We start from the raw sequence: 21,862 nt of genomic DNA on the forward strand, positions 1-21,862 counted from the left end.
TTCTGCAGTTTTGGCATCATCTGTGGTCACCTGAGGGCAAGGCAGCACCAGCAGAACAAAAGGTGGCAGCAGAGAAGCCTATGAGCCAAGGCTTTTGCAGGGCTCTTGATGGTGTGAGTGACTAAACAAAGATATAAAATAGGCTGTAGGAGAAAGCTATTTCCTAATGAAGTATCTGGTGTGCCTTTTGAATAACAAGAGAAAGAAATCAGTCATCTTAAGAAAACAAGAGGCTTAACAAATGGTAACAAACCTTGGTATAAAGATTGACCTTCGATCTGTAAATATAATATGTGAAATTCCATCATTTTTCTAAGTGTGAGGCTAGTTTAATAATACTGTGGCCCAGGAAATCAAAACAAAACAGCTAGCTATTCCAAGACCATATAAAAGCACAGGTCTTGCTCTATTACCATGGGGCATGCAGCTTCTATTGTTAGTGCTACAGGGCGAATGGAACACTAACCTCACAGGAGCCCTGAGACAAAGGCATGTCTAGAAGGAAAACATGTTTAAGAAATAATATAAGAATATATACTTTCACCCCAAAGCATCTGACAAAGCACAGGCCACACCCTAAAGCCTGCAATTCATTCAGGCAATGCTTTGATTGCATACGCTTACCTGCTTTCTATGAGCAAGGATTAGGTAGAATCAGTAGGACTGGACTCTACAAACAAAAAAGCCTGCTAGAAAAGCATTGAAAGGAAAGAAAAACAGCCTTCCATGGTGGGGAAGCACATCCATCACGAGACAAGGATGAATCCTGGCAACAGAAAACAACATCTGCGCTGGTAAAGTTTTCTAGACCAGCACCAGTTGTCTTTCTCCCATCCACAAAAAGGCATAACATAACCCAACTCTTTCTCTTCGCCTTGTTCTGAGGATAGAGTTGCCAATACTTGTATAAGCTCATGAAGACGCTTGTCTTCAGGAACATGTTCCATGAAGATGTTCTGAACAATGTGTTTGCATGGAGCATGCAGGGCATCAGCATTTTTCAAAGGCTGGAAGAAAAACCTTAGTCAATTTTGGGAAACATGATGTAATGTGTCTACCTCAGGGAACAAACGGCTGCCTCGGATAAACTGACAGTCTGATTTGTGTTCTGGGATTATGTGGGATTAGCCTACTGACATGGGAGATCTCATGTTCCTAGGTCCTAGGTGATGCTTCAGTAGTCGCTGTCTGATGCTAACAGCCCTAATTTAGTAAGGTGCTGCAGTCCAAGCCCTTACTGAGACAGATCTCATGCTAACGAATGTGGTAGTCTATGAGGAAACCTTCAAATTATGGTCTTTCTGATGGAGATGCCAGTGTTGTGAATCTTCCACAGGTCCTTCTACCATTTTTTGGGCAGCTGCGCCAGTGGACATTTCTCATTTGCTTTTTGATAGCAGATGGTTAACAAATTTGCATTCAGTTTCACACCAAATCTCCCAGCCTTCCCCCCAAAAAACAAACCAAAAATTTGTTCTGTCCCTTCGCTTGTCCCTCCACCTGTGATGCTGAAGGAGCAGCATTGAGTAGGGTGTGTGCCTTCTGCAATCACAGTTCATTACAGCTGTGGACCAATGAGGAGATTCTGACAGAAGTGGGAAAATTCTGCTATGGAGACTGATTTTGGGGACATACAGTGCCCAGTGGCTGGGGGAAAAGACTTCTGTCCTTTCCATTGATTTTTTAGGCTATTGAGAAACTATCAGCTGTAACTACAAACACACTAAGAGGAGATCCATCTTGTGTTGTGTATTTGCACACAGAGTTTTGTTCCATGACTAGAGCTCTTAGGTACCACAGTAATGCAAACAAACAAAACAAGAACTATAATAGCAATAGGCAGGACAGTCAATCCTCATAATACCCTGACAGCGTTTGTGGAAACTAGAAAGCACAGAACAAACGTTGGCTTGGTTGGCATTTTATGGCTTGGATTATATTACTGAAAAGGTGATTCTTAAAGTTACTTTGTTGTATGCTATATTTTAATAAGTAAAATATAGAAGAAAAAAATGGGAAGGGAGAAGGACATTACCTTGAAGATGGGGAAAAATTATTTCTGTGCTTGCTTTACAAGTTTTCAGGGGGCAATTAAGCAGGCACAAAAAAGTGGCCACTAATAGAAAGCCCTGATGCTAAAACTGTATTACCTATACCAATGAAAATGGCAATTTTCTCCACGATTTTATTCTGTCTATATTTGAGCTGTTAAGTGTGAGCAATCACCCAAATGAGTCTATTTTTTTTTTCTTTTTCTTGTAAAAAATTCTATATATAGCATCATAAAACTATCACCAACATGTCTGAAAGTCACCACTGAAGCTGGATGCAAGTCCTTCCACAGTGCCATAAGGGACCCACTGATCCTGCTCAAACCATTGGGAGATAGAGTTCCTTAAGGCATCTAAAATGATGCTGTACGTACTGGTAGTTTAGTGCCTAAAAATCAAGGCACTCATAGGGTTTTGTCCAAACCTGCATATTTGACTGCAGGTACATTTTTCTAATTCAGTACTGCTGAAACTATGAGAAACATATCATTGAGCAAATGGTATCAGGGAAGGAAAAGCTCCACTCAGTCATCATATCTTTCCTTCATCAATGCAGATTATGTATTCTACATAGTACATGTGCTGCTGGGAAGATCCCCAGACATGTTTAAAATCTGCTTAGGACACTTCCAGAACCCTCATAAAAATCCCACTACCAGGAATTTCTCTTGGGATTCCCTTATCAGGTTTTATTTTCAAAAATACATTTTATCCCATTATTTCCAGCCACAAGCACTTGTATCATTCAAAATAGCGACACTCCATTACACTCGTATTTATTCTCTCCAGGTATTTATGAGAATGTCTGAAAAAAGCTAGACACAGTCTCCTCAGCCTCCTAAAACTTTGTTATTTTTCTGCGAATTCCCCCTCTGCTCAGTCTTCAACATCACTCACACACATGGTGCTTACTGCTGAGCACAGAACCGCAGGTGTGATTTTGCCAGAAGAACAGTAAGGTAATTACCGTCTCTTTGCCCCACGATGCACCAGTGCTCTACATCCAAAATTGCATATGCTTTTGCTGCAATAGCTGTTCTCTCCAACCCAACATATCCCAAATGTGCCACTCCCTAGACACTGCCACATCTGATGCCTTTCAGCCTTTTATGCTTTCCAGATTTCCTTCTCGCATTGAAGATGTATCTTCTAAATTACCTTCTCCAGTTAATTGCCTCAACTCTCCAATTTACACCTCTCAGTATTTGGCAAGAGTCCTACTTCCCTGCCAGTTTTCCTTTCCCTCCTTCATTCTACCTGTAAATTATTTCCTTGTTCTTCCTAATGATCTGACTTCATTAATCCATTTTGTTTTCTAGTTCTGAAAGCCTTCCCCTTTCTCTAAAAGATTCCTCAGACTCAGTATTTAATATATTTTACTTTGGTTTCTTGCAGACTTCACTGCACCGAATATGGTTTCATCACACCTTCATGCAGTGCATTTGGAAACAATACATTTTTTCTTCTGCAGGTTTGTACTGGAGAGAGGAAGCAGAGACTCTCGCGCCACCACTACAAGTTGGAGACTAAAGTGGATTTGTGACCCTGCTGCCCTTTCCATGCTGGCACATTTGAACATTTTCTCCTGTTCCACCTAATGGAGCCAACTTTTAAATCTCCATTAAGCTGCTTTCCTGAAATTTAACATCCTTCCACCAGCACAGTCTCTTTACCATCCACATTTAAAATTAACCTGTAATGGTGAGTCTCTAGGGACTTAATCAGCCTGTTAACACTGGCTGTGCACAAAGCCAAACCAGTCCAAAATCATGTAATCATTATCTATTATAGTCAAAGTAGGTGCTTTTTCAAGAGTTATTTCTTTCTGGGCATAAACTGACCAAAACTAGAACAAGAGCACTGCAGATGTCAAGCACTAAGGTCTGTTGGCAGAGACCTGTGGGCAAGGCTATGATTTTCCACAGTCTTCCAACCTCATTACCTGCAGCAGTAATCAAGAAAAAAAACAGCCGCAAGTCACGGGAATAAAAAAATCACCAAAAGGTGAGGGAAGAATGATAAGAGAGAAACATCGAGCTTCATCTAAGACCCTATAACATGCAGATAGCCAAAAGAAGTTTGATTTTGACAAAATCTAAAAAAGTAAGAAAAAGTGAAAGACATGTTTCTTTTGGAGCCTGAGCTCTGCCTCTCCTTACAGAGGTCTCTGATAGCTGGGGACCATTTACCCATGAGTGGACACACACTCAATTTGTGTTCCATAAGCCCTTCAAAAATGTTGATCTGATCCGTGTAAATGCTGCTTTTTTGCCTTCTCTGGAAGCAGAAATCTTGCAATCACTGCAATATTGTAATCCTGCCAAGAAATTCTACTTTTAAAGTAGATAAAGGCAATAAAATACCCGTACTGATTCACATCTCTGCCCTACACAACAATTTTACTTATTTTACTTCAAGAAACAGCAGGGATTAGATGGAAAATACAGAAGTAGGGCAATGCAAAGAGCCCCAGCCCATATTCCCTGTTCTTTGCTACTGAAATGCATGAAACAGCTTTATGCCTTAATGTGGTTCATCTTTCTCATTAATAAAGGATGAAAATGCATGTCTGCATTATTTAATATACTCTATATATCCAACTCCTGCACATGCTTCAAAAGGCTCTTTAGTTCCTGCCCTCTCCAGAGCAGCATTCAGGTAACTCAATCAAAAAGGTCCTGGGCAGCAGAAGCTGCAGGGCCACGGCAGCTTTGCAGGATGTATCCATTTATGCCTAACTTGTCCTTAAAAACCTCCAGTGATGGATGCTGCGGCTTGCCCAGGCAGCCTCCTCCCCTCCTCACACATCCCCATAAGAAGTTTTTCCTAATTTTGCTTTTAAAATTCCCTGCAAATAGAGACAGTTGCTTCTCTGTGGATGTGAAGAACATCTAAGCACTGCCCTTGTAGTGTGCTCCCTAACACCCGCCCTCTAATTCACCGCAAGGAAGTATGAGAAATGTTTTGTGTTGCTCCTGGTTTCTCTTCAGGGTTGTCACACTGTCATAACTTTTTTACTGATGTAACATGGCGCAAGATGAAAATCAGGCCTTTCATCTTACACCATCCCACACCCTCTGAAGTCCTGGCCCTGGAGGACACCTTTCACATTGGGCCCTGGAAACATTCACCCTGAGTTTAACCTTTTATCCCTCGCAGTGGTTAGCTTTTTGCTGGGCCCACACAAGCGTTTTTGCTGCTTCCACAGATAAAAAAATTGTTGCCCTCCCTTAACATCACATTTTCTGCCCCGCGGAAATGCCTCGTTGCTATCCCAAATCTTGCTACGCTGCAGAGGAGCGGCTGAGCTGGTCCTCCAAGCGGCCATCCCAGCCGCCTCGGCAGGAGGCTGCACAAAGCCCTGCAGGAGCTCAGCTGGACCTACAGCCACTTCTTTCCCCAAAGCAAGATAAAGCAAAGAAGCTGAGGAGAGTTGTCCTACCTGCGGGGAGGCACTGGCCCTGGGTTCTCGTGGAGCTCAGGGCTGTTCTCATCTGTTTTCCTTTCACCAGACACTAATGTTGTCTTTGATTTTTGCTACTTGCTTTGTTTGTTGTTGTTAAAGATGTTCGTTTATTCCCTACCCTCTCGCACAGGCCTGTCTATTCATACAAATCCTGATTTTTCTACCTGCAGGTACAGAATTTAGCTTAATTGCATAAAGATGATGTCCATCCTTGACTTAAAGCCCCTATACAAATCACATGAAAAGTACACGCTGAAAATTTCCTAAGTCTGCAGGATTTACAGCCGAGATACCTAAGCATAGTAGCACAAATTAGGGACTTTCAATCAGAATGAATGCAAATATCACAAAGCACATAGACCTTCCCTATGCAAAGGTACACTGGTAACAGAGGTTTAGAGACAGAGTTAAGGTTAGTGGGGATAGGCCCTTGTATTTCCATGAAATACACTAATAAATAAATAACTTTTAAATGATCTTACTTTAAAATTATCTAACTGAATCCAGTTTGCTACTGCTATTTTTAAAAACAACCTTTTAATTCCCCTCTTCTCTTTCCAGTTATGACCAGTTATTTACAGCCCACGCTCTGCTTCAGTTAATTGTTTTGTCTAGAAATACTAATTAGAGATCAGCAATTTCCACCCATGTCATTACCACAACAAATCTTAAGAAAGAGCATAGAAACATGTTTCTTTTTCTTTTTTATAGGCACATACAGCTTTCAGAGTGACCCTCTCACACTGAGTTCATATTGACTCAGACATGCTTCATTCCTCTATATTAGCATTTCTAAATCACAGAAATGACATCAAAGAAACCGTGAGGGTCTGACTTTTATCACCAAAATAAATTCTGATTTAATGTACTCTTTGCAATACTTAGGCACAATAAGATACATGATTAGAGCATAGTAGAGTTAACAGTATACCCATCGTGCCTTGTTAACTGAGGATGCATGGTATACTTGCACTTAAAAATTTGAACTTTGTAGCTGTTATGAGTTCAATTTAGACCCTTGGGGCTACATACGCATTGAAAATTGGACACATAACATTCGTTACTGTTAAAAGTGGCTGCACCCACAGTCATTGATGTTTAACACAGAAAATGAGCTTTTTCTAATTTCTTTTCTGATGAATATATCTCTCGTTTCAAAAAAAGCTTAGCCCACATTTTAACTAAAATGTCCTGAAAATGACAAATGTTTGATTTCTGCTTTAATGGCATGACTCTGAAAGAAGCAGAGCAAAGCACACCTAAGCACATGGGAATTTGGCCGAAACCAGTAGGGCTACTTATACCCACCAGGATAAGGATGTGTTCAAATGCTTTTCTGGATTGGGACCAGAATCTGGTAGAATTGACCCCTAAACCTGATTTTGAGTGCAGACATGCACACAGATTTTAGGTGGGTTTGGTAAGAGAGACTGTTATTAAATTAGTTTGACAGATCCCTATTTAAGATGCAGATTTTACACATCAGATGCGTGCCTGAAGCTGAATATTTCAGGGGGGAAAAAATGAAACACAGAGGTTGGATAATTTCTGAGAAAATAGATAATATGATCTGATATAACCTAACTTCTGAGTTTTTTGATTTGCAAACTTAAACTGTACCCCCTTGTACTTGTTAGCAGCTCCGTAAGTAAAATACAGAGGGAGATACCTTAGTCTCTTACTTGTGCTGTGGGTATATCATATGTGTGTTCATGCCATAGGTTGAAAGCGTGCACTGTTTTAAAATGTAAATGTATTTTTAGTTATTAAATTAAATTCTAGGAGTAAAAATGCTTTTTAGATTTATATACACAAATTTGATCTCCAAAATTATATAAATATTCACTGTCCCTTGTTAAGAAAGAGCCAAAACCATCTCCTTTATATAACGTTCATTCATTAAGCCTAAAAATGCCTGGTGTTGCCTGATGCAAATAATACAAACAAACCTATGAAATTTGTTTTTTAACTAAAAGCCCATTTTGTGATCTGGCAATGTGAAATAAATGGCTATCAGACTGTTAAGTCTGACAATACTGAACTGGCTCTTTGGCTATGGCACAGATTTCACACTTATCTGCATGCTTAAGTGCTGCACTGGACAGAAACTAAATGACAGTCAACCTTCCAAACCAAACCCACAGGGGACCTGGACGAATGCTTGGTATATCAGGGGGTTCACTCTAATAAGATGCTACATCAGAATAATGAAGAACTATCCCATTTACATTCAACAGAAATAGACTAATTCTGTGGCAATTATTTCACACAAGTCAATGTTCTGGTATCTTACAAAAATCCTGCAAAATCCAGCAAATTATGAGAAAGGCGAGCCATATGCAGGTCAGCCTTCTGCAAGGGTCTGCCTAATTTGGCTGTCAATGAAAGGACTCTTTTTTTGCCACTGGCTGTGCTCAAAATGGGTTCGTTACAAGCAGGGTTTGTTCCAACGAACTCGGGTTGCAGGGCAAACTTAAGTATGGTGCCTTGAAAGCCACGGGGTGATTTTTCGGTCATGTCAATGGTGCTTTTGACTCAAGTCGGAGGAGCGGACCCTCTGCCAATGCCACTGTCAGGCTCTGATGGTAACTGTACACACTTGCTCAATACACAGGCAACCGCTGTGGCAACAGTAAATGCTTCACCTTGCCATGCATGAGAAGGCGTATGGTAAGTGTGACATTGAGACCTCCTTCAGTCACTTTTGTGTCCTTCGTGTTCATCCTGGCCTTGTATCTTCAATACTTGAAAGCAGCTTCGTTTTTCTTTTTTTTTTTTTTTATTCACTTAATCAACCTACGAAGACAGAGAGAGAAAAAAGAAAAAGTACCGTTGAGTGGCTGAAGCTACTCTCAACTGAGAATATCATGTTGTACAAACCAATTAACATTCCTCCCTTTGATTTTCTGGACTACAGTTTAGTGGTGAAAAGCCTCCTTTGATTATTATCCCTCCCCAGCTAACTCTTTAGCCCTTCACCAATTACAAGATAAACTCCCTTTTGAAACCTTAAAAATTCTTTTAACTTCTGTATTTCAAAGCTGAAAGTACAGAACACAACTGAGAGAAATACAATGTTTTCTTCTAAACAGCACTTTATCTCTGTTACACGCAATGTGTGTATATATGTGTGTATGTGCAATATAGATATGCATTTTTACATGTGCCTGGTGCTGTGTTAATTTCTCTCCCCGTTTCTACCTCTATTTTTTTTTTTGCTCTTGCAGAATAGATATTTTTGTTTTCTCTCCAGCTAGAGAGAAATTAATTCTGAGCCTAAACACTGATCCCTGCCAGCAAGAGCAGATGACACATTATCAAAGACATCTGAGTAACTAAGAGCCACTTGCTGCTGTAAATCTGGGCACTGTCTGACTTTGTTTTTGTCTACCAGGCCCAGAGGTGGCTCAGTCCCTCAAAGGCCAAAGCTGAGCCTCAGCCCTAAGTAGAAGGAAGATTTTTCTTAATTCCTAATGACAAATTGCAGATTTTCAGTCATTTACAGAGCCATAAATATCCTAAAATGTTAATGAAAGCTGCAAGGGCTGGCTTTGAAGGGATAAACAGGGTGCATTATGAGTTTATTAATGCAAGGACATTTATCAGTACAAACAAAAATGGGGGCAGGAAGGAATATTACTAAAGGCAGGCAAATTCCACAGTAGAAAAGGCTGAGAGACTCCTTATTCGGTTTTGTCCTCTTCAGGCCTATCTTATAGAGCATAAAATCCTTATCGAATCCTTTGGAGCTTCCCAAAAATTTGGCTAGCTTGGGCACTGGCTAATTAGCACCCCAAGGGACAACCATTTTGTGGCTCAGAGCGTACAGCAGTGTCTCACCAGGGTGGCAGGCTATTGTCCCTTGTGGAGACTGCTCAGGCATGGCACCAAGCTACTGGAGGGACCTACGAGATCATTCTCTTAAAAACGCCTGAGGTAGTATCATGCAGACTGTTTCATCAACTGATGAAGCTCAGTCTTAAGAGCCACTAAGCACTGATATACTAGACCAAAGTAAATCCCATCTGAGTTGAGCATGTTATGTGTGAGAGAAGTCAACAGCAATGCTTAGAGAAAGAGCAGAAGAAACACGTATGGAGTCATCCCTGGTAGGATTGCTGAGCTGCCAGCAATCAGCGATTCAGGGTCTTCTGGGAGACTGCATCCAGACCAGCATTTTCAATAGCCATTGGTGGACCATTCCTCCATGAATTTGTCTCATCCCTTCTTGAATCCGTATGCCTGGTCTCCAAAAGTTTATCTCACAGATTAATTATTAGTGTGGGAAAAAGTGTTCCACTTTATTTGGCTTAAATCTACTGACTCTTACTTCCCCTTGTTACACAATTTGCCCTCTGTGTATTATCTGAAGACCATCACAGAAAGTTTCTCCTCTGATGGCTGATGCTTCTCACTTCAGCCTGAGCCTGCGAGTGGCCAAGCCACTCCTGATGTTTTTGCTTCTGGGAAATACACTGAAAGATGCAGAGTCTTCTCTCAAGTCTCTGCAGGAGTACTTAGGACCACAGAGAGCTTCTGGGCCTTCAGTGACTGCAAGAATAAGAGGCAGATATACTTGAGGAGAGGTGAAAAGGAAGAGGGAGAAACAGCAACTTAAACTTCTCCTTCCTAAAAGCAAGTTCATTAGTCGCACTGAGCAGCTCCCGCCTACCTGCTCCATTGCCAGGGCTGATTTTCCCTAACCCAAGGTGGACTCACTGTACTTCATACCATATGCTCTACCACCCAGACCACAGCCACTGAAATAAATCCCATTTATTCCACATTTCTAGGCTTATCACTTACATTGCGTATCACCTATGCAGATGGAGAAAAGCAGAAGAGAAGGAAGGTGCCTGGGTGAGAAGGCGGAAAACAGAAGCAGCCTGGCCATGCCTCTGATGCACCGTGCGTGCAGGAGGGTGAGAGGAAAACGTCCCTGGGCAGCCAGTAGGCAATGACAGAGAAAGGTATCGGGCTGTATTTGGCTTCTTTAGGGTTAGACCAGGAGTCACAGTAAAATCTGCAAGTGGGCGACCACGACAGTCCCTTTGACAAGTGCGGAGGGAGGCGCAGAGGAGGAGACTGTGGTTGTTCCCAGACTAAGGAACGGAATGGTCCCATGGTGCTCACCTGCTCCTTGCTGAGGGAAATGCTCTGGCTCTGACAGCCCAAGCATTTTCCACTCAGCTCTGTCAAAATCCCACCCCCAGAAGCCAAACAGGAGCACTTTGGTACATAAACAGTAGAATACATCCTGGCGTTCCAGACCGTGGGAGCAATACTGGCCATCTGAGATCTCTAGAAACCCATGGCAGCTTAGGGCATGCTTGGAAGTTTTCACATAATGGATGTGTTTCAAGTAGAGCAAGCTATTTAGGACCTTCTGTGGACCAAAATTTAGTGATGAAGGTACAGCTATGTTTCTAATGACACGTATTCTCATGTGGGAAAAATAATCCCAGACTAGATACAGGTTTACAGTTGCCATGGCCTTTTACTGCTGTGATGCTACAACAGTATGCTCACTTTGGAAAAATTTTGGAGGAAAGACTTTTCCCAGACAACAAACCAACCCCCACCCAAGCCTAACCTTTTCCAGACAAAACCTGAAAAAAATCTGTATTTTTAGCTAACACCTTGTGGGTTCTTCTTAAAAACAGAGGTTAAAAATGAAATTCCACCACAAATATTGTTAAAAATATCACTGCCATCTAATTTTTTTGAAGGATTTTGTCTTTGCCCCTCCTCCCAAGAAGCTCAAACTCTGGCACCTGGTACCAAGAAGGGGAACAGATGTCTGGGGGAGGGCTGAGTGCATGTGTGCCTGCAAGGAGTTAGGCAGCTGTGTGTGATACAAAGGGAATGAATTAAAAAAGGCAACCTCGCGTGATAAGGAAGAATACGTAAAACCTATATATATACCATGAAGACAGAAGAGTTTTTACTATACCAGGTCATTTACAACTGCCCCAGTTGTCCAGAGAGTCCAAGTATTTTGGTAAAACATTTACAGCTTTATAAAGTAAATCTACAGGACTGTTAATTACCTAAGTATTTCAGCTTTAAAGACAGGTTAAAACAAAATGCATTGTTGTACTTTATTACTTTTAACTAATTTAAGCAAATTTTTCTGCGGGTATCATCGCAAACATGTGCTGGTCTAGATCTCTGTGTGCATGGAGATGTCAGATCACAGCACAAGGAGGAGTGTGGTTTCCTCTACAAAGCCTCCTACCAGCCAGCAATATATCCATGTATTTATAAACCTACCGCTGTAATATATGAGCACATCATGAATATTTAATCAGCAAAATAATTTCCCTCTCCTTTGCAAAATCAGCATTTTGAACAATTTACTATGTTCCTGGCTTATGTGTGCCTCTGTGTGTGAGCAAACAGAAGGCTAAATACATAAGGCTTTCCTTTCTCAAGCTCTGTGAGACGAGGTCCCATGGCTACTCTGGGGACTGGGAGAGTTGAGTCTCAGACTGTGAAAAAAATCAATGTGTCATACTTTTCCTGATGCCAGAGGAAAGTCAGGAGACTCCACAGGCGAGCAGAGAGTATCGTGCAAGCAGCTACAGTCAATGGCATGCCTGAATATTAAGAGTGAGGATTTATGCATTTTACCCTGCCTTCAGCAGAGAGCTGGCAGCAACAGGAGGATGGCTGGACAACATCCTCCTTCTGACCTTGGGACTCTGGACAAGAATGCACAAAATCTCACATCCAGGACTCTGCAGCTCCAGGTAACAAGCAAAAAAAAAAAAAAAAAAAAAAAAATCATGCCCAGGGAACAAAGGAAAGTAGATCACATCATACAGTTTCCAGCAAACAATAGATCTTTGCCTCCTGTGGGGCTGAGCCTGAACTTTTGAGGACATTTCCATTGCTGTTTATCATGTAAAAAGTGAAAATATCTCTTTGGGTAGAAAAAGGCATCCAAATGCATTTAAAAAAAAAAAACAACTTTTGAAAACTCCAATAAAATGGACATGTAGTCTTATGCAAATGCTTTTATCTGTAAGTATGTGTTTCTATAAATTTTCAGTATTAGCTATGCCAAGTTGGCATAAAATGGCATGTCCTATATGCTCACTATTCACTACGTAATAATCACCAATTTTCTAACATGGCTTTTCTATAATTGTTGCTAGATTAAGCAACTAAAATAACAAGCAGCTAAGCCACGTGTACATCAGACTACTACAAAGAACAACACAGTTCCTCAAGGATTTCACTGAATTAATACAAGCTACAAGGTGAACTATACAGCCAAAGGGCAGTGACACAACCCACACGCACACACATGGAGGTTAGGAATCCGCATGGCCAAGGTGGTAGTGTGAGATGGCTGCCTGAAGCCTGAGACATGAAAAGTCAATCTCATGACCCCCTTCACAGAATCACAGAATCACAGGGGTTGGAAGGGACCTCTGGGGATCATCTAGTCCAACCCCCCCCCCCCCCAAACCAGGTTCCTTCCTACCCCTCCAGCCTACTAAATCCCCTCGCAAGAAAATAAGCAGACCATTGCAGAGAATATGGCTGCACAGTGCTGAAAAAGAAATACATACATGTTTTAAATCTCTAAAGTGACTACTTCAGGCATGTGGGATAAGAAAGCCTTTGACTCCACAGCAGGCAGGGATGCCAAAGATGAATAAAATCAACATAGACTCAAGGTAGACATCAGGCAATTGATCTGTGAGTTTAAAGTCACAATAAATTATTTGACATCCGTGAATCTGCCAAGAAAGCTACTCATCTGGAAGATCCAGAGGAACGAGAGGGAGAAGGGAGAGAAAGAGAGAGTGTGTACAGGGTGAAATGGGACAGAGCTGCACAGTCACAGAGGTGTGCTGGAAAGGAAAGAGATGCGGAGAGGAGAGGAGAGGAGAAAGGAGAAAGGCAGGGAGAAAGAGAGAGATGAAGCTTCAGATGGCTGATACAGAGAATAATGTGAGAAGAATCAATGTGGAAGTAAGAACCATCTGAAAACATTCAAGGAGAAAGCCTGCTCTGGTATATGAAAACTTGATCATATGGTTGTTAAATCTGAACCTGTCAGGAAATATGAAACTGGTCAGAGCATTGCTTGTGCTTGAGCCTCAAAAGGGACTCTTGAACCTAATTATGGTGCTTCATCACCATCAACAGAAAGATGCAATTATGAAGAAAGTAAGGAAGACTCTACAGATAAAATTAAAAAGAACAAATCCCAGGCGTTCCATTGGAAGAAAAAAATTTTTATAACAAAGAAAAAAGAATGGGGGAAATTATAGTGACATTCAGCAGAAGCCATGACTAATTTAAATGAGGACACTTAAACTCAGTCATCTAGTTCCCATGTGTCTGTAGGTTTAGAAAAAGAAAATTTCAATAAGGGAAACATAAGAACATCCAGTCTCTCACAGTAAATCTGTCAATATATGGAAAGATCCCAAAGGAGGTTTAGCTAAGCAGATGATCAAGCCATAGGGATGGGGGCAGGAAAAGACAGGGGCTGAAGAAGGAGACTAAGACATGAGCGGCGTAACCTGAAGACAAAGAGAATTATCATGAGTTATGAAGAATTGGAAGTTGGACAGTAACATGCTGATGTTATGAAGAAATAGTTCAGAGTTAAGTTTATATAGCAAGCACTCTTAAAAAAACCCCTGTTATTACCAAAAAAAAGAAAGAAAAAGATAGTAAGAGTCAGTACAGAAGACTGGAGAAAACTGAAACATGGGAAGCCATGAAAAGGCTGTAGCTAAGTCCTCTTGATCAGAAGCCTCCCAGGTGGCGGGAGACCTCCTGGGAATTGGAAGAAGCACACTGCCAGGGATCATGATGAGAAGAAAGGACCTGTGCTTTCAGCAGACCAGAGTTCTTCAGGGACAGATTTATGCTACTTACATGATTTTAGTCTGTCATTTAAACTGGAGGGAATATAGGAAAGGAGAAGGGGACTGAAAGGAATGTAAGAAAATTACTACAGGACAAGAATTGATGACATTATCAATAGAAATGGACACATGCAGCCACGTATGTAAGGTTTAAAACTAAAAATAAGCTGTCTGCCACAGAAAGGTTCATGCTATCAAATGAAGAAATAACTACTTCGCTTTCAAGTCCTTTGATAAGCTAAGAGGTTATTATCTACGGCTTTTCACTTGAAAGTAATATCTCTGGATGTCAAAGGACTAAACAGTGTGATTATACAGAAAAACACTGGCAGAAGTTAACCCCCCCCAACCCAAAGTGAAATCAAAAGCAAAACCAGCTCCAGTTGTATTCTTTTGTTTCAAGGAACTTCTTTTCAGAAATGGTGAAAAGTGATAATGATCAGCAGCTATTTATGGTCTCAGCTGAAACAAAAGAAGGTGGCTGGACATTTGCTAAACATACACTTCTTCAGTTTATGTGTCAACTGAAGGATGAAGACATCTACTGCTACTAAACCATATGGTTGTGAGGTTACTAAGAACAAAAGGCTCACAGGATGTCCGCAATAACATAACAGTAATAACATCCTCTTCAAAGGATTTCTCTCCCCATAATAACTATGTGGAAAAGGAGAAATCATGCTTTGAAGCACTCCACTTTTATACAGAACTCTCACCAGGAGAATCGGTTTAATGAACAATAGCTAAGGAAGCAGGTGCAGTATTAACCTTCCTACTTTACCAGTTCTATCTCCCAAATTACTAAAGAGGACTATACAGAAAGGAATGAGATTATACATTTCATTCACATCCTTATAATTTATATCCCAAAATAGATTTAATGTTAATCTCTAACTCTTTAATGAAGTGAACGAGATCTGCAGAACCTGGCTCCATTAAATCATCATATCATGGTCCATTTTAAGTAAGTTGATAGTTGGGATGGATCCAAAAATCCAGAAATGAGAAAATTAATTCTTTGTGTTAGCAGAACAAAGGGGGGGGTGTCAGTTGGTAAAAATGGGTTTTCACTAAAAAGATAAAATAAGATAAAGGAATAGCTCAAGAATGAAATTTAAACAAACACTAGAGAGAACAAGGGTTCCGGAAATTCTTAAATCACATGCTCAAAGAGATCTCAATAACGATTAACGAATAGGAAAGTAAGCTGAATATGGGCCACTGAAAGAGCAGCAATTGAGTATACAAACAGATATACAAAATATCTGTTTTACAAAAAAGTGGTAAAATATTAGCACAAAAGTCAAAGGGGATTAAAGAGCAGCACATTATTCAACCAGTTAACAGCTACCAACAAAAGACAGTTACACACCTTAGCAAGCGTTGTGCCTTTTTTACTAACAATTGTAAAAATCTCTGTAACTCTGATATGCTAAGCTCTGTAGTTAGTACAGGTATCTGGAAGTAGCAGGTTTGCCAAAGATGTGAAACTGATAAGGAAATAACAGATCGAAAAAATAGCAGAAAAACTTTTAAAGGCAATAGCAAGTATAAAAACTGGCAAGACTCCAGGAGTGCTGCCTTTCAAATGTAGTTTTATGAAGTATGTAAAGCGATACTAGTTTTCCCTTGAGGGATATGTTTAATGCTATTTTGTCAGAGGGAGAACCTATCCTATCTATAGAAGAAGCTGTCTTTGTGTCCTCCCTAAACCGAGAAATGCCCTTTCCCTATACAACTAACATAGTTATGTCTCATTTGCTGAAGATCACTAGACGTCAAATAATCTTTGAAGAGAACAGCAGAAGATTAGAGACTTATTTTTTCTATTCTCAACTGATGGATGTTTAGCTGCTGAACTTGACGTATTATGAGCCCTGTTCTTTAAATGGACCACTTTTCCTCATGCTGGTCAAAAAGCATATGCTTCAGCCAATGGCACTGATTGTTCCCTCTTTGATTTATTAAAGGAAATTAACAGCAACATATTTAATGACTCGTCTACTTGTAACATTTTCTGCAAAGACTTTTGAGTATACAATATGGCATCATGAGTTTATTACAGGAGCACGATACAGAATATTGGCTCATTGTTCACAAAACTATTTCCTAATATCAATATTCAATGATGAATTACTTATCTAATATAATTTAATATCAAAACATCACACTGTGTGTGAATAGACAGCTACACACCTTGCCAAAATATAGAAAGTTATCCCTTCAGAAAACATCACGTGTCAAACAGGTAATAAATGCTTTCAAATGCCTGGAAATCAAGTCTCAGGAAATCTAGAAAAGTTGTATAATGGCCTTCAGCAAATGCCAAATAGATCTAGGATCCTGAGGGAAATAAGTAAGTTCCAGGCTATGGAAAACACAATGATTCTTTTGCCAATGATATCTTCCATCTTTCTAAGTCTTTTTTTTTCCTTACTGTAATTATTCCAGAAAGAATTACCCTGGCAGGAATGCAGAGAGCATCTTTACAGTTTGCCATGAACTAGAAAAAAGGTGCAAAGTATGCATGTCGATACTTTGTACCGATCCACTAGCCAACGAGCTCTTCCACGTATGTGAAAAAGCCAGGCAGCTAAAAGCTCTTGTGGATGGAAGCTGCCACATTAGACTAAGGAAACATAAACCCTCCACAAATAAGAAACTTGTGGCAGCCCACCATAAATTATTCTGTACAAGTATTCTCCAGGAGGATTCAACGAGTTCAGGATGCACCAGAAGGTACTTTCTTTCCTTTCTTAATGGCACGCAATGCAATTGACTGTAAGCTTTACCATGGACCTGGCAGTTTGCAAGATCAGGGAAGACAATATACGCATATGGTAGACCAGCTATTTACCAAAGAATAATTTCTAAACACAGCTTTCAGCACAGAATCAGCTTTACCTGCCGCTTGATCCTGTGGCTCCAAAACCCTTAAGTTAATCATTATGTTTCTCAAATCTTTGTTTGTTTTTATGTTGCTCAAGTTTTAAATAAAAATTTTGCTTTACTTGCTTATGTTCAACTAAAAAACAGACACTCCAACTAACTTGCATTAATCATTCCATATGGTCTGAGATAACAAATCTAATAAAGAAATGTACATGTAAGTCACAGTGAAGGCAGGGAAAAAATTGAACAGACCATCAACAGTAGGAGAGCAGTCTCTCCAGCACAGAGATGCTTACAAGAATGGCCTACCATATAATAAAAGATTTTCAGTCCACACCTGTTCCTGAAAAAAACCTAGATTCTGATGACCTAAATATTGTGAATATGTGTTAAATTTGTTAAATTATCTCTGCCCCCAAAAGTCAAATGCATGACTTTGACATTTCATCAAAGAAATACTTTTATTTTGAAATAATGTTTCAATTGTAAACATACCTCAATTTAATTGAAAGTAAATAAAACAACTAGAAATGTTCCAGGGCAAACAAACTTTGCTTGTTGATTTAAAAATAAAAGTAGTTGCACCAAACAAAAGAGAGTCAAGCCTAAACAGATGGTTTTTTTCCCATTTTTTGAAATCTCTGAGAGAACAGAGAACTCAGTCACATGCTCTATTTCAAAGAGATTTTAAGTGAGTAAGATTTATATACATATATAAAAAGATATATTTTAATACCGTATGCATGTATGCATAGAATATGGTTAAATGCTGGAAAGTAAGGAAGGTACATTTTTAACATGATAGATGTGGACAAATGTTAAAAGATTGCTAGGGCATAATCTAATAAGCAAATATTGAGACTAGCATGATTTTTTAAATGAATTTTTTATCTTTAGTAAAAATAGTCTCACACCCATAAAGAAGAATAGTAATTTTCTTTGTCGGTACATACCAGAGTACAGATAGCTTCTTATTGATCAAAAGAAAAAATGCCCCAAACCAGTAGAATAGTTCAAGAAACATGGGAGCTTCTTTACTGGGAAACATTAACCCATCAAGTATGTTCCCACTGGGCACAGAATAAACATTTAAACATTTATTTAAATAAATTTGTGTTTTTATAATTCCGTCAATGTTGAAATGACATCTGCCTTAGAATATATATTTGTCCAACTTATTTGTAAATTAAAAGTTTTGTAGACATATCTGATACAATAAACATGAGTCAGTTATTTCACTCAATCTGGTATAAAACATTGTTGTTGGTTAGGGAAAAGAGGCTAATGATAATAATACATTTCACCTCACTAATCAGAAAAATATTATATATTGATATAATTGAATCTCTGACACAAACAAGCAAAAATACCACTTTTGTAATCACCTTAATTATGTTATTTACAAGGCTGTGATTTGAAAAATCCATTCAAGCTCCCTAGATGAATAAAATAAATACCAAAAAAAAATAGAAAATTGATACAGCATCTAAGGGAGGGAAGAGGATGAGCCCCCATCCTTCTGTCAGAAGGGGATTGGTACCAGCCTCTGAAATGTGAGTCACAGGCCCCCTTCTGGGATGCCATACTTGCTTGAGGCAAGTATGGATTGGGAATTGTCTGAGAAAGAAGAAGAGCGAAACTGGCCCAACAGGAGCACAGCTGTAACAGCTGCAAATGTGGCTGAGTGCTGTGAAGACTTCCGTCATTCACGGGGATAAAAGGAAAAACAAAAAACAGTGTTGCAATGTCCTCTCAGGTTGCTGGAATTGTTGCCTTCAAAAGTCATGCTCACAAGATTAGCATTTAAGTTCTCGATCACTGGTGGTTAGTCAGAACATACAGCATTATAAGAATTTCACTGTGAAACCCAGGACTATGCAGTGGGTAAAAAAACCCAGTAAGTTCCCAGAGCTTCATCTGAAACTAGATTTAACAAAAAAAAAAGCAACCAAAAAACCCAACAACCAGCCCACAATAAATGCCTCTTTTATGGGCAGTCAATACTCAGAGTAAAAAGAGCCAAACACATGCCAAGATTTAAGCCCCTAAAATCAATATTTTTGTCACTGGTTTAAACCAGGACTATCTTTAAAACTCAAAAATAAGTGTCATTGATGAAGTATTCAAAAGTGAAGAAAAATCAAATAGTTTATTTATTAATTACTTCAAAGTGCCAGCTGTAAAGTGAATCACTATACCTTGCTTCAGCATTGGGAAAAAAAAACAGTGCTAAAGTTATCCACTTGCTACTTTTGTGCAACCTTTACAAAGAAAAGAGCCTATTTTTGCATAAACAACTCATTTGCTTCACAAAGCTACTCAACTGGAACAGTGCTTCATGAAGTATCTGTCCTTTGTCCGTCCTTCAGTTCCTTTCTTTACAAATACATGCATACATACATACCTACATATATATATGTATGTACATATAAGCTCCCCGACCAGTTTCAACATTTTGAAGAGATACAGGGATCTCTGATGCTTCAATTTCACACAAGTTTCATGGAACCACAGCCTAACCAGAGGCACAAGGTCGTGGTCTGAACCCAGCAATGAACGATTCCCAGTCGGGCTGGCAGCAGGTGGGTCGGCAGATGCACGCTGGTCACTCAGCAGCTCACAGCCAGCCATGCCATGCGCTCTCTTCGGCTCACAGCGAGCGTCAGGAGAGAGAAAAGCGAGAGGAGGGGGCTCTGGAAGTGAACTAATGCAATCACTCAAAAAGCCCCCATGTTTGGAGGAACTCCCTACAAAAGGTGCTTTATGTAGACATAGGATACACATTCGATTTTTTTTTCCAGCCGCTCCAGCAGCTTGGTTGCTCATACACAACCCCACTGCCTTTAATGGAGTTTCACACACGTAACTGGATGTTGAATTTGGTCCTATGTTCTTTACCAAAACAAGACAGGACCTGTGTTAATGCAAAGGATTTGATGCTGCCCTTACCTTCCCACCTTTGGCTTGGGACTACAAAGTGGTCCATTTGCTCATTTGAATGAAAAAAAGTAGAGACCAAGAGAAGGCAGTTGTTGACTTATTGCAGAGATGTACTGAGGAATAGGTTACTATTTAAAAAAAAAAAAAAAGAAGAAAAGAAAAGCATCGCTAAAGTTTTGGTAATATTTACATCAATAACTGGAAGAGGGCATTAGCAGCATATTAATGACACCCTTAGATGACAATCAGTTGGAAGGACTGTGGGCATTATAAAAGAGAAGAGCTCAAATATGAACAGGAAGATGACAACCTGAAAAGAAACACAGCAAAGACATGCATGATGATACAACTAGGGAAAGCCAATTCTTAGTAGTGAGTCAAATCCTGAAGACACTAATGATTCAAAAGACTTGGGGATGACAGAAGGCTGCAAATTAGACGTTGAAAACTTATACTTTGGAGCAGGAAAAGAGGAAGCAACGACATTCACATAACCATAGCCTGTTTCATATTTGGATCTGGACATTCCATAACCACAGAAAGAAAAAAAAAAACAGAAAAAGCTGCAGTTCATTGAGAGCAGAGTGGAAAAAACTACTAACAGAAAAAATTATACAAAGAGAGGTGGAGCTAAGCTGGTAACAAATGAGGCAGTGTTTGAAAAAGGCTACTGATATTGGAGGGAAACAGGAAAAAGGAGAGAAACTAGGATGCTGCAAGTGTAGTTGGCTGATGCAAGGGCAACTAACTAACTACACAAAAAGGGAAGCAATTAAAGCTAAATTTATCCCGCCAAAACCTGTTTGGGGTATCTCTCAGGCTGAATGACATTCTCCAGAAGCAGCAGTGCCTCCGGCATTTCCATGTAGAAAGGTTGCATAAAGCTTCCTGGAATAAGAAATACACTGAAGTCAGCCGAGACACTCAGCACTGGCAATGCCGGATCAGATCTTAAACAGAATTTAGACATAGACTGCATATTTCATAGGAAATTCCACCTTGCAAGGTTTGCCTTCATTCCAAATTGGACAAAAACATCAATTTTTGAAACAAATTAGTGTGTGAGTTTATGTATGTTTTAATATTTTTGGTCAATCCAAAGAAGTTATTTTTCTACAACTAAATTTTTGTACAGACTTCAACTTGCTGGTTTTATATCCTGTTATGTATAATATATCTCAAAGTCAAAACATCTCTTTCAAATGGGAAACCAAAATGGCACAATTTTACAGTCTTGCGAAGGCAGTATGGACAGTCCTTATCAAAGTCTTTCATTTAATTTTTTGGTAAGGAAATCAACACATTCCCACAGAACAGTTAGATATCAACAATCACAAAAAAAAAAATTGAAAAATTTCTATCTGCTTTTCTGTAACTCACTTTATAATGGAAAGGAAACAGAGTCAAATGAACTAATGAGTTCTTTTCTTTTTAATCTCCCGTTTCCAAGACTTTGTACATTTTCTGTCTCTTTTCCATTTTTATAAGAGCCCTGGCATTAGATTTAAGTTAGGGATAGGAGGGATGTTTTAGAGATTTTTTTACTATTTAGTCAATGAGTAAGTTAACTTGGTAAGAGAAAAAGGAGGTCATATAGTATTCAAAAGGATACAATACTT

The 21,862-nt window shown here is 39.6% G+C and overlaps 1 protein-coding gene across 3 annotated transcripts in view; it reads right to left on the reverse strand.

Moving 5' to 3' along the window:
- LOC104265047 (poly(rC)-binding protein 3-like) overlaps window positions 1–21,862 on the reverse strand; it is a 153,437-nt gene that overhangs the window by 59,721 nt on the left and 71,854 nt on the right. For all 3 annotated transcript variants that reach the window (XM_059835949.1, XM_059835950.1, XM_059835951.1), the window contains exon 2: window positions 8,163–8,313. In XM_059835949.1, coding sequence (XP_059691932.1) covers window positions 8,163–8,240 — 78 coding nt within the window. In that variant the 5' untranslated portion in view covers window positions 8,241–8,313. The remainder of the gene's footprint in view (window positions 1–8,162; window positions 8,314–21,862) is intronic.

This window comes from Gavia stellata, chromosome 3 (genome assembly GCF_030936135.1).
Source record: "Gavia stellata isolate bGavSte3 chromosome 3, bGavSte3.hap2, whole genome shotgun sequence".
NCBI lineage: Eukaryota > Metazoa > Chordata > Aves > Gaviiformes > Gaviidae > Gavia > Gavia stellata.